At 37.9% G+C, this 13,281-nt stretch overlaps 1 protein-coding gene across 1 annotated transcript in view; it reads right to left on the bottom strand.

The window, feature by feature from the left end:
- Positions 1 to 12,790, bottom strand: part of mipol1 (mirror-image polydactyly 1) — a 96,707-nt gene extending 83,917 nt beyond the window's left edge. Inside the window, exons 1-2 of the mRNA XM_067367541.1 lie at positions 12,659 to 12,790; positions 808 to 899 (exon numbers count right to left, since the gene is read on the bottom strand). Coding sequence (XP_067223642.1) covers positions 808 to 853 — 46 coding nt within the window. The 5' untranslated portion in view covers positions 854 to 899; positions 12,659 to 12,790. The remainder of the gene's footprint in view (positions 1 to 807; positions 900 to 12,658) is intronic.
- Positions 12,791 to 13,281: the final 491 nt, after the last annotated feature.

Here is a 13,281-nt window from a genome sequence, read left to right as displayed (position 1 = left end):
CATCATCTTCAGTGTCACGTGATCCTTCAGAAATCATTGTAATATGCTGATTTGCTGCTCAAAAACATTTCTTGATGTTTTTGATAATTTTTTTCAGGATTCTTTGATAACAAGACATTTCAAAAGAATACATTTAAAAAATCTTTTGTAACATTATAAATGTCTTTATTGATCAATTTAATGTGTCCTTGCTGAATAAAAACATTAACTTATTTTAAAAAATATTACTGACCACTAACTTTTGAACAGTAGTGTAGAACAATGTACAAAGTGATGTAGATATTCATATGCATGCTAAAGAAATGTGGTGTTACACTTACAGCAAGAATCAACAACAAAAATCAAAATGTTCTTCGTACAGGGTACCATGTTAATACAGTATATAGTATTTATTGTGTATCATGCAAATATGAATAAGGCACAAAAAAAAAATTGCATCATATTGCCTGTAATTTGCAGGCTTTACTTAAAGCTTTGTAATATATGTATTTCTTAGGAGACTTTGATACTTGTCAATAAATATTAATTGCAATATTTAAGGCTAATATAATGAATAAACACCACAGCACTAAGCAGTGAAGACACTGTTCACGACCATCTGATATGATAAGGATGCCCTCTAGTGCCCAGAGTTAAGAACGCACTGTCCTCCAGTGGTATGAATATATTGGTTTCATTTTTATAGTTACCTTATCAATAACAAATAAAGAAACTTGTTCCATTATATTCTAAAATTCAGTCAATTACTGAGATTCAACCACAACAAAAAACAAAAAGACACACAAAGGACAGCATTCTGTTACTCACCTTTGTACATATCAACCAGTGAATCCTTCAGTTCTTGTTTATGCATCCATGATAGCTGATGCAGCTCCTCCTCACTCTCTGAGCAGCTCTCCCTTTAAAATGAACAGAGGACATGTATCAATAGCTCTTTACTGTAATTCTTCAAATCAAATACTTGAGATCACTGTTGAGTGGGTTCTGGTCATATGTTTACAAGTTCTCAGTGTGGGTTAGACTAATCTTTTCTGCAATGTCCTCATGAGCTCAGGGATTACATACCAAAAGCTGTGTGTGTGCATGTGTGTATGACCAACCCAACAATTACTTTCCTTACTGCAAAAACATCAAAGTAACTGCTATTCATAATGAATGGGGTTTCTACAACTCTGATGTTATTTCTCCAAAGCACAGGGTTACTGTGTGATGATGACTACAGTGACCTTATATGATCACAGGGTTGCCAACTTTGGGACTTTGGCTGGAGTGAGACTGTAAAAATTTCAGTTTGCGCGTGTGCAATATGTCATGTTAGGATATATGTAATGTTACACAGAAGAAAACCTTATTACTATTATTAGTGCAGCATAGAGACTGTGCCATTATGCTCAAAGTTTCTTTTTGGTTCAATGAAAATACTGACTAAATTGACCAAAATATTCTTCTTCAAACTCATTTATTATTGGAATAGTTTTTAAAGTTGTTTACAACCAAAATACGAGGAATAGCCTACACATTGAGCAAAACCCAACACACAACAGTAAATCTATTAGCCTTATTACAGTTTATCATAATGTTAGTTGTAGTTGGGGGGGGGGGGGTCATCAGTTATCTTTTTTTTTTTTCTTTTGTTATAACTAATTACTCAGCATTGTAATTTTTGAAGAGAAAATAATCACTTCATCCGATGTTTTTGAATAAAATAGCCTTGACAGCCTACTTACTGGACTCCTCTCAACTACTGTCTGAAGAACTGTTCTCTCCTGCTTTACTGCTTACACAACTGTTTTAAGTATATATCATTTATTTACAATACTAAGCGTGGTTTTAAATTATATTTTTGGGGGGACAGCACTCAAATAGGGAGGGTCCTGACCCCCCTGTCCCCTCCCACTTGCCCAGAAAACCACAACACACAAGATTCACAAATTCTGCGCGGCTTTGATGGGTGCGCGGCCACCGCTTCTTCCAGTGGCAAGAGCTTCACATATCCTTTTTCCTCAGCGCCGTCAACAAATAGAGCGTTAACTGTACGTACACACCGCCGCCAACTTGAGCTGCAAAGAAGCTCTGGCCGCTTTGTCAAAAAGTAAGGGGAAGCTTGACGCTTTGGCCGCTCTGAACATTGAGTGCCGGGGCTCTCTCTCTCTGCTCGTGCGCGCTGAAAATTTAATATTTTGGTATGAACATTAACCCGCCAGTGTGGCGGATAGCCTTTTGAGATTTACTCGCCAAACGGAAAATCTACCCGCATTTGGCGCTTGGTGGGTGTTAATTTCGGACCCTACATGAGACTATTTTTATTGAGCAATTTAGCTAGCCCACATCATAACGCACGTCAGACAACATTTGCAACTGATCAGAAATATGATGGCATGGGTTTTAATGTGTGTCTTAGCATGCAGTTATTTATGCAGATGAGCTGGAAATTGGCAAAAATACATGAAGACCCTGACAAAACGACTGTGAAAACAGCCCATGTCCAAACAAAACATACCCAATGACTAATAAAACAAGTCTAATACCACAGATTAGAGTTCCTATGATTTCCTTTTATTTCTAGGTCTTGTGTATAGTGTAGGCAAAGGGGTATTAAATACATTTATGTATGTGGAAGTTAGGGCTGGGTATTGACACAAATTTCACGATTCGATTAGATTTTGATTTCAATTCACAAGCTTGTCTTTCAATTAAATTCTGATTTCGATTCAGTTCTATTCTATATTGATGTCATGATCATGAGTTGGAGTGCCCCGTTTAGCCACTAGAGGGCACTCCAACATGTACTCTTATTTCACTGTTTTGGACTTCATTTCCCATACTCACCCCCTGGACTCATTATCCTCATTTCATTGCACTCAGCGGTTTTGTGTTTGCTCATTAGTTTCTGTCTATTTATACTCTGTGTTTCTGTCTTTGTTTGTGGTTTGTTATTATTTTGTTACATGCACTTTTGTTTAGTGATGGGCAGAGCGAGGCTTTGTGAAACACTGAAGCAGTTGAATCAAATGTGCCGTGATGATTCGAGACTTCGAAACAATCTGACACTTGACTCCACGGTGACCCCTAGTGGTCAAAAGAGTGTAAATGCAACATAACTCAAACTAAACATGCAGTAAAAACATATTTTACAAATATATTGCAAATGTTTTATTGAAAGTAAAATCTATTAAATGCAATTAACTAATTCTCTAATAAGATTAGGCTACATATAGAGTGACTGTATATCTGTTCTTTTATCAATTTTCAAGGCTTGTTTGTCTGTTCCATGGCTCAAGCTAAACAGGCCAATAAGGGATTAATAACTACCATTATTCATTTTAATTATTCTAATGTCTAATTAAAACATCTACAAATTTATAAAACTGATCAGAGATCAGGTAAAACCCATAGACACTTGTTCAATGCTTCTCAGTGAATCTGCATGATTCATGGGTTAACTTTATCATCGCCCTCTACCGGTGAACCACTGAAATTTCGAACTGTTTTGAAATGTTTTGAAACAGTGAGGACGTAATGAAGCCTCGTTTACTAAAATCATGTGACTTTGGCAGTTTGATACACGCTCCGAATCACTGATTCGAAACAAATGATTCATGAAGCTTCGGAGCTTCATGAAGCATGTGTTTCGAAATCGGCCATCACTACTTTTGTTGCTCTGGCTCTTTGTTTGTGGACTGATTACGTGGAGTTTGACCCTTGCCTGTTATATGGATTTTGACTTTGGATTTACCAATAAATGCTGCAACTGGATCCTAACATCTTGTTCTTGTGTGCAATCGTGACAATTGATTAACTGGGGTATGTATTCCCAGTTACTATAATATTAATGGTTAAAATGAATGGACATGAATAGGCTATTTAAGGAACATAAGGAAAATTTTTATAATAATGTGTTTAGTAATAACTTTTTAACAATTATGTTATTAAAAATGACAATTATGTTTCTACTTTGAAATACAATCAAGTGTAGCATTAGTTCTGGCAGGTCATGTCAGTCAAGCTCGCATCAGCTGACTCTCAGCTGATTCACATCTATAGGAATAAAACGCCTATCACAGCATATATATATATAAGGTCCATCAATATTATCAGCAGTTATCGTGTTACTCAGGAGCTAATTACCCTCCTCCATCCCCAGCTCCTCCTCTTGTCCAGTCAGGATTTGGCCTTCTTATTCCCCTTTGAATCAGACTAATTTCTTAAATTATGTATACATTAATTATTGAACATTAATGATATCTGCAAATTGCAATACATTATGTTGGCTCTGTTTGGTTTACCCTAGGGAGGTTATCGCTGCTCTCCCTGCTCTTATCCATAATAGGCTGCATGGATGCACAGGGAGTTCTTGCCCAGAACAGAACCATACCACCGATCCAAACCGTATGCTAACTGTCAATCATATACAATGAATACAATATAGTGCATATATTTAGCAAAACACTCCTCTCTATAGTTCATTTATCTAGCTAACTATCGAATTTATGGACACTGAATGACTTTTCTGAAGTAAATATAATGTTTCGTGACATTGTTTACAAGCTGTTTTATTGATGTCTTTCTGTGTTTGAAACACCAGATTTTGGTAAGTTCTTTCAACATGGCATCTGTCCTGTGTACGTTTTAGTACATCCTCAGACCTCAGTCATATGACAAAAAGGCATCATGCCTCAGACTAAACTAATTCTTTAAGGGTATAGGGGGCTATTTCATACACAGGCTTTCAGTCTGAGGTGCGATGCCATTTCGTCCATTGACGAAATGGCATCGCACCTCAGACTGAAAGGCTGTGTATGAAATAGCCCCCTATACCCTTAAAGAATTAGTTCACTTCTGAGTGAAAATTTCCTGATAATTTACTCACCGCCATGTCATCCAAGATGTTTATGTCTTTCTCTCTACAGTTGAAAAGAAATTAAGGTTTTTGAGAAAAACATTCCAGGATTCTTCTCCATATAGTGGACTTCAGTGGGGTTCACCGGGTAGAAGGTCCAAATTGCAGTTTCATTGCAGTTTCAAAGGGCTCTACACGATCCCAGATGAGGAATAAGGGTTTTAACTAGTGAAACGATTGGTCATTGTCTAAAAACACACAAAATTTATATACTTTTTAACCACAAATGCTGATCTTGCACTAGCTCTGTGATCCACACGTATGACGTAATCACATTACAAAGGTCATAGGTGGAAGTACCGATCCAGTGTCTACAAAGCAAACGTGCAAAGATTAAGCCAAACACTCTTTACAAAAAAAAAAAGGGCAAAACAATGATATTGGATGATTTTGAAGTTGGAAGAGGAAGTTTTTCGCCCTACCGCGGTACTTCCACCTACATCACGCGTGACCTTTCAGCGTAATGCGTGGCGCATCGTAGAGCAGTGCAAAATGAGCATTTGTGGTTAAAAAAAATATATACATTTTTATATATATATTTTTTTTTAAAATGACCGTTTCGCTAGACAAGACCCTTATTCCTCGTCTGGGATCGCCTTTGAAGCGGCACTGAAACTTAATTTCTTTTCAACTAAAGAAAGAAAGACATAAACATCTTGGATGACAAGGGGGTGAGTAAATTATCTGGAAATGTTCATTCAGAAGTGAACTAATCCTTTAAATAGGGCACTATTTGCGGGAACAGCCATTTGTAGTGGTGTCCGAAACCATACAGGATGTTAACGAGTGCACTCATTCAATCCCACAATGCACCGCAATAGAGAGAGTACAACTGATGTATGCTCAACGGCTAGAGAATACCCATAATGCACTGTGAGAGCCCCCCATTCTAACCCCAACAAAAAGAGTTAGGATGGCGAGAATTGCAGCAGATTGTCTTGCCTGCTGGCTATAAACAACAAGTCTTAAAACTTGACCATGAAAATGCATTATGTGGACATGTTGGTATAAAAAAAACCTACCACCACATTACTAAGTACTTTTTTGGCCTGGTCTTAAGTCAGCAGTGTCATACATGATTGTCAGTTGGTTGTTGGCAGTTGGCTGAAACTGTGGTCCTTGCTGATTCATATAATGCAAGTCAATGGCTACCATCACTTTGAGAGTAAAAAAAAAACATGTACAGGCAAAACAAAATTAATTCCCATGGCTTATGATGATACAGTGAGGCCTTATAAAGCTAAATGATTGGTTTGTGCAAGAAACTGAACATTATTTACAGTGGAACGCGCTCAGGACAGTTTGCCGAGGCTGTAGATTACAGGTAATAATGTTGTAAATAAAGATCAGTTTCTTGCACAGAACGATAATTTCGTTTCATAAGACCTCAATGAGTCGTCAGGAGCCACGGGTATAAATTTTGATTTGCCTGTTTTTTTTTTAGGCCCTCAAAGTGACTGTAGCCATTGACTTGAATAATATAAAGGACTAGAGTTTCAGCTAAAAATCTTGGATGGCCTGAGGGTGAGCAAATGACCAGCAAATTTACATTTTTGGGTGAATTATCCCTTTAATTGTTGATTGTGTTGCCCAAGGCTAAATCAGGACACCAATACATTTTGACCATCATGAGCACTGTGACTTGTTTCCCCAAGGCTGTTCCATTATGCATGTTGAAAACTGAGGTTGTGGTAAAGGAAGTGCTCAAATTCTGGATATCACCCTGAATGCCAAGGTGCACTCAAACGATTCCATCAAACTCTCAAAACCTTGCTTCATCGCTACTGTGTGGAAACTGTGAAAGACTGGGTCCTCCTTTCCTGATGTTTGCAATAAAAGAGTCTGTGCAAGAATCCCTTGTCCTAAGCCCTGCTGAACTTGTGTTGGCCACACAGTTCATGGCCCACTAAAGCTGCTAAGTGAACAATTACTTAATCAGAATTCTAAACCCGTACCTGTTGATAATTACATCACATCTGTCTACTGCTCAGACTTAGATGAAGGGTCATTTCAATAAAAAGTCTGTAAAAAGACTTTCGTCCTAGAAATTGTCTTGATTCTTCTGACTACTGGTTCTATATTACACATGCAAAATTTTCTGGTCCTTATTGGATCAAAACAAAGTTAAATGTCAAACTTTCTTGTCATAACGTTTGACTGAAAATGTAAAAGCTGTGTATGTCATGTAAACAGTCTTAAGGCCTATGTAGACAGATCTTACTCCAAAGGGAATGAAGACTCCCTAGAGAAAGATGGCTTGATGAGATGTTCCATTTTTTTCTACCCTAATTCTGTTATACTGCAAGATCTACCACATTTTCTTTCTCATCTGACTAATGAACAGTCTAAAGGCTTAACCAGCTTACTCTGTGCTTTCACTACCTTATTTAGTGATGTGCCAAGTAGAACAACTGTGCATTCATGACATTGATGTTGGTGAATCCACAGAAGCATGTGATAATGTAGAAAGAGGTTGAGTTATGTGGCACCAGAGTTCTTGGACCTGCTTGCTTGTCCATAAAACCTGATAATACCTTTCGGTTTAGCATTGATTATTGGAAGGTCAACAATGTAATGAAACCTGACTCTTTCCCCCTTCCCAGAATAGAGGACTACGCAGATACAATTGGTTTTAGGAAGTATGTTATAAAATTAGATCTGCTAAAGGGTTATTGGCAGGTGCCCCTCACCCAACATGCATCTGAAAATTCTGCGCTTGCCAGCCCCTAGAGCTTCCTACAGACTAAGGTCCTTTAGCTTTTGGGATGCAAAACGTGCCTGCTACTTTTCAGCGTATGATGCATAAGAAAATGTTGGATGTGCATGATATTGTGGTATTTTCAGATAACTAGACAGATCACGTGAAGACCCTTGAAAAGGTTTTCAAATGCCTAACTGCTCCTTCCTTGATATAAAATCTTGCCAAATGTGAGTTTGCAAAAGGAGTTGTTACATACTTAAATAAGCAGGTAGGTCAGGGAGTGGTTAAAAGTGTTGAGGCTAAAATTTCAGCCATACTTGAATTCCCTGTACCCTGTAACAAGCAAGAATTGAGACGTTTCCTAGGTGTGAGTGGGTATTATCAAGGTGTCTCAATTCTTCTGCCCTACTCTCTCTTCTTGCAGACCTCCTTAGTACAAATAGAAGGTTTTTATGGACCAATGACTGTCATCTAGCATTTGATGCTGCCAACTGCCTCTGCCATGCTCCTGTTCTCTCTGCTCCAAACTATAAGATGCCTTTCAGACTACAAGTGGACACGCTAAGAGAGCTGCACGGTTCTACTTCAGGAGGATGAGTACCATATTGAACATCAAGGCACTGTTGCTTGGGCAAAATTTTGATGTGTACTTGGGGAGTAGGTCTAATCCTATAATTGGTACACTGACCATAACCCTTTGGTATTCCTTTCCTGAATGTCAGGTTCCAATCAGCGATTGTTACAGATGTCTCTCACTGTCCAGGAATATAATCTGGATATTTGACACAAGAACGGCACTGAAAATGTTATGGCGGATTCTCTCTAGACTCTAGAGTATAAAGAGATGGTGTTCTCTCTTTGTCCCTTGTACCTTTCTTTCCTAATGTAGCCTAAATGGTAAGAGTAAAAGTATTTTACTACAAACCCTAGTTTGTATTCTTAGTGGTGGGGGTGTTACGTCCTGGGGACTTATAATATGCATGTAAGTTTTGGGATGAGTATTTTACCCTGTGTTGATGTGTTTTTTGCCATGTGCTTTCTGTCTCTACTACAGCTGATACTTGTAAGGAGTGTGGCTAAACAGTGCTGTAGTATTTTCAATCAGGTATAGTAATACTTCTTTGACTATTATTATGGTATTAAAAGGTATTGTATCTATAGCCGTTTTTCCACCATCTGGCTGAACGTTTCTTAGAATGGTAAGGAACGGTTCCAGTTGTGTTTCCACTGGAGCCTGGCATGGCGCAATTACAAAGTGGGCTCGGAATTGTCAGCGTGGTTCTGAATCATGCTAGTAGAATCCGTGAAGTGACGTCGCCACTCAGGATTGGTCACTTGTCTGTTGCCTGGCTACCAGTTTCTCTGTAGCTGGCTAAGCGCTCTATTTGAGTGAAGTAAACACAAATTAATAATAAAATAAAAAGAAATATCTGATCATCCTCCATAACGCGTCGTTATCTCATATCATCAGTAAACCGTTGCGTTACTAAGGCAACAACTGACGCTTTTGTATTACATTTCAAAGAGCGGCTGTTATCAGCCCCAGAGTGGAAAATTCAACGGTTGCAATTGTCAATGAGGGTATAGGGGGTGATTTCAGACACAGCCAAAGGCTTCAGGTCTCAGGAAAAACAACTAGGTGTAAGGTCTCATACAATTAGGCACTGGGCGAAAAGGACTCAGACAAAAAACGTGCTCTACACCACTGTGAGGCTTGCATGCAGCTGCTCAGCCATGAAAACCTATTCCATAAAGTTCCTGCCACACAGTTTTTGTGCTTATTAATGCCAGAGGAAGTTTGAAACTCTTCAGCTATGGAATCAGCAGAGTGTTGTCAACTTTAAAGCACCTTGCACCTCAGTACTTGGTGACCCCGCTCTGTGACTTTAAGTAGTCTTCTGCTTCAGGGCTGAGTTGCTGCTGTTCCTAAACGTTTCCACTTTCCAATAATACCACATACAGTTGACAGTGCAATATCTAGCAGAGATTAAATTTCACAAACTTATTATTATAGACACACTTATTGCAAAGGTGGCATCCTATCACAGTACCATGCTTAAATACACTGAGCTCTTCAGAACAACCCATTTGCTTGATTTTATACACCTATGGCGATGGGCCTGATTGAAACACCTGAATTCAATAATTAAGAGGTGTGTCCTAATACTTTTGTACATATAGTGTGTCAACAAAATGAAACAAGAACTTTGAATATTTCTGTAATGGACATTTATGCAAATTGATGCATATTTAATTAAATAACGCCACATTTGCGTATTTAAACACAACATTTAAAAAAACTTGATAATTAATCATTTGGGGAAAGTATGGTCATAGTTAAAATGTTTACCCTGTTCACCTGTGGTGTATGGCCTTAAAGAAAGATAGCACAAGCACACAGTTAATGTAATAAACTACATCTGTGGATACTCTGCTAGGAAACCTGTGTGAATGTGTAGGGAAGAAAGCTCTAGCATCAGCTGTTTGTAGACTCCACTTGTTTGATTTTTGATATTTTATATCTAATAAAATAGTCACAGTTCAAATTGTACCACTGTTTTCTTTAACCACATTTAGGAAGACTTTCTTACAACCACCTAAACATTATAAATTCAACTGAAGAAAGCATACAAAAACAAATAAAATTGTCTTTTAACTTTTAACTGTCTACCTGACAAACCTAAATGTTATAAAGAGGTATAGGAGACAAGACGGTGGCTATCAGCTGACATTAACAAAGTGTGGCATCCAATTTCTGTCAACTAACATTGTTCCATACACTACAGACACCTTGCTAAATGCACAATAAATGTACTAAATTAAAATCTAAACCCCAGGAGCAATACGTTTCTGCCACCTCACAGATATTTGCTCTATGTGTCACTATGCACATCCATCAATGTAACTGGTTAATAACTGAGATGCCATCATACTCACTTTATAGACAGCTCATTCTCCAAAGATGATATTTTGTGTTTTGCCCTCTGAAGTGCACACTGAACATCCCGTGCCATGCTTCTGATATTCATGTATGTGTTAGTGTGTGTAGAAAGCCGGCGTTTTCTGACAGGACACCGTATACTTCATCTCAGCTTGCACATCCCATGCATGCACATGCAACATGATCCATGTGAGAAGACAATGGCTGTGTCTAAAAACCACATCCAACAGGAGTAACTGTCGATGCAAGAAGAAGCTGCCTGAAAGGGATGTCCAGATACTAACCCAGATTATATCCAAAAAATTTACAAAACCACAGCTGCCCAATTCACTCCAGAATTAAATGTGCACCTTCAGAAACTTTGCAAAGTCAACAGTCATGGTCGGGCTGCTATATAGTCAAACCTTTAGTCACTTGCACCAATGCTGAATCAGCACCTTGGAATTATAATTTTCTATCTGACATTTTACAAAATTGAGTTATTCACATATTTTTTGACAATTTATTCACATTATATGATTTTATTTTAAAGTTGTGTACATTTTGGGACTTTTTATTTAGAAAACAAAAAGGTTCTATCTACAAAGTCGAATGGAAAGCAAAAACTTTGAAGCTCAATATCTCAAAACTGCTCAGAATGCAGAAAGAATCATATAATTGTAAGGTGGCAAAATGTTGGTTTCAATGGTGCCAACCGTGCCAACAGTGCAAATCTTGGGCTGTGGACAATGTGAAACATGTACTGTCTCTGATAAGTCCACCTTCACTGTCTTCCCCACATATGTGGGAGTTATGGTGTGGAGAAGCCCCAAAGAGGCTTTACACCCAGACGTGAAGCGCAGGGGTGGATCAGTGATGGTTTGGGCTGGAATATCATGGCATTCCCTACTGCACTTGATGGGTGTGCCACTGCCAAGGACTACCAAACCATTCTGGAGGACCATGAGCACCTAATGGTTCAAACATTGTACCCTGAAGGGGGTGCCATGTATCAGCGTGATAATGCACCAATACACAGAGCAAGACTTGTGACAGAATGGTTTGATGAACATGAAAGAGAAGTTCATCTCCAATGGCCTTCAAAGTCACCAGTTCTAAATATTTTTCAGCCACTTTGGGGAGTTATGGAGGAGCAAGTCAGAAAACGTTTTCCTCCACCAGCATCACATAGTGACCTGGCTACTGTTCTGGAAGAGGAATGGCTCAAAATCCCGCTGGCCAAAAAAGTTTGTCCATTCCCAAGACAAACTGATGGTGTATTGACCACAAAAAGAGTCCCTACACCATACTTTAATTTAGCATGTTAATGTCATGGTGCTATTTGAAGGACATCAATGAACCATCTAAATAAATACCATGCATGTTGTATGATAATCATTTGGTTACATGGGTCAATGATACACAAGGATGTCTGAGACTGCTTTTTTAACTTTTGAAACATTTCTCAATGGCCATTTTCATAAAAATGTGGTATTAAAACCTTGGCATGGTCATAAAGGTGTAACAATGACCAAAGTGATATTGATTTAGTGGATAAAGGTTTTCAAATAGTATTTTTAAATGAAATATGTTCAGTATATTTATATAAATAATAAATTAAACAAAATTACATTCATATTTTACAAAATATATTTTTTAAATAATTGCATTATTTAGTTACAAATAAATAAAAACTATACAATATATAATGATTTTTTAAATAACATATTCAGACAAAATGAGTTCCATGTCACTGACACATACAAAGAATAATACAGTAGTATTACCAAGCAAGTGCCGAAAACTGCTGTCTAGTTAGACAGCGCACTAAGTGTTGATACACAGCCCTTAAATCCATCAAAACTGCAACGCACGAGTAGCCTTGTAACAAAGTAGGCTAACACTTGACTAAAGCCGGTGTCTTTCAAACTACCATCTCAAGAAAAGGCAAGACGTACTGTAACTAGTCAAGCGTAGTGCCTTCACCTTGCTGTCTAAATACCTCCTAAACTCGCGTCAAAATACAAACATTGGCTTTATGTTTAACTTCATTAGTCATTCAGTGAAAGAACAAATAATAATGCAATGAAACATCGTTAGAAGTTGTCATTGAAAGATGGACCGTCTTCGGACTTACCATGATAAACGTTATAGGGTCGGCATTCATTTGGTGCTGGTCGAACAGGAATGTTTCCTAAAAGTTTTGGAGGGGAACTTCCTACTACAGTGTGCGCAGTCAAGCTTCATTCCGGCCCACCGTGACAGACAGTGCTGCGTTTGACCACTAGAGGCCACTCACCGCTGCTTAACATAAATCATGATACCTTTATGGAACTTTAATCTATCTATCTATCTATCTATCTATCTATCTATCTATCTATCTATCTATCTATCTATCTATCTATCTATCTATCTATCTATCTATCTATCTATCTATCTATCTATCTATCTATCTATCTATCTATCTATCTATCTATCTATCTATCTATTTAGCTTTTACTACAATACATAAAATATTAATATAAAAATCATCAGTCAGTAAACAATTATTTAACAATAAGCATGCCATATTTATAATATAGCTAATATACACGTAAATACATGCATTTAGCTTTAAAAAAAAGTTTGAAACCCCCTGCTGTAAATTACAATGTGAGGTTTTGTGCTGGAGTGAAGTGTAGTTGCGCCACGTGACCTACAGGGGGCGCTTATTCCCGACTCTAGGACTCCTCAGCTGTTTCCTACTGTTTTTCTGAATCG

This window comes from Chanodichthys erythropterus, chromosome 18 (assembly GCF_024489055.1).
Source record: "Chanodichthys erythropterus isolate Z2021 chromosome 18, ASM2448905v1, whole genome shotgun sequence".
In the NCBI taxonomy this organism is placed as follows: Eukaryota; Metazoa; Chordata; class Actinopteri; order Cypriniformes; family Xenocyprididae; genus Chanodichthys; species Chanodichthys erythropterus.
Note: the sequence above shows the minus strand (reverse complement) of the source record. Positions and strands in the feature narration are given on the sequence as shown.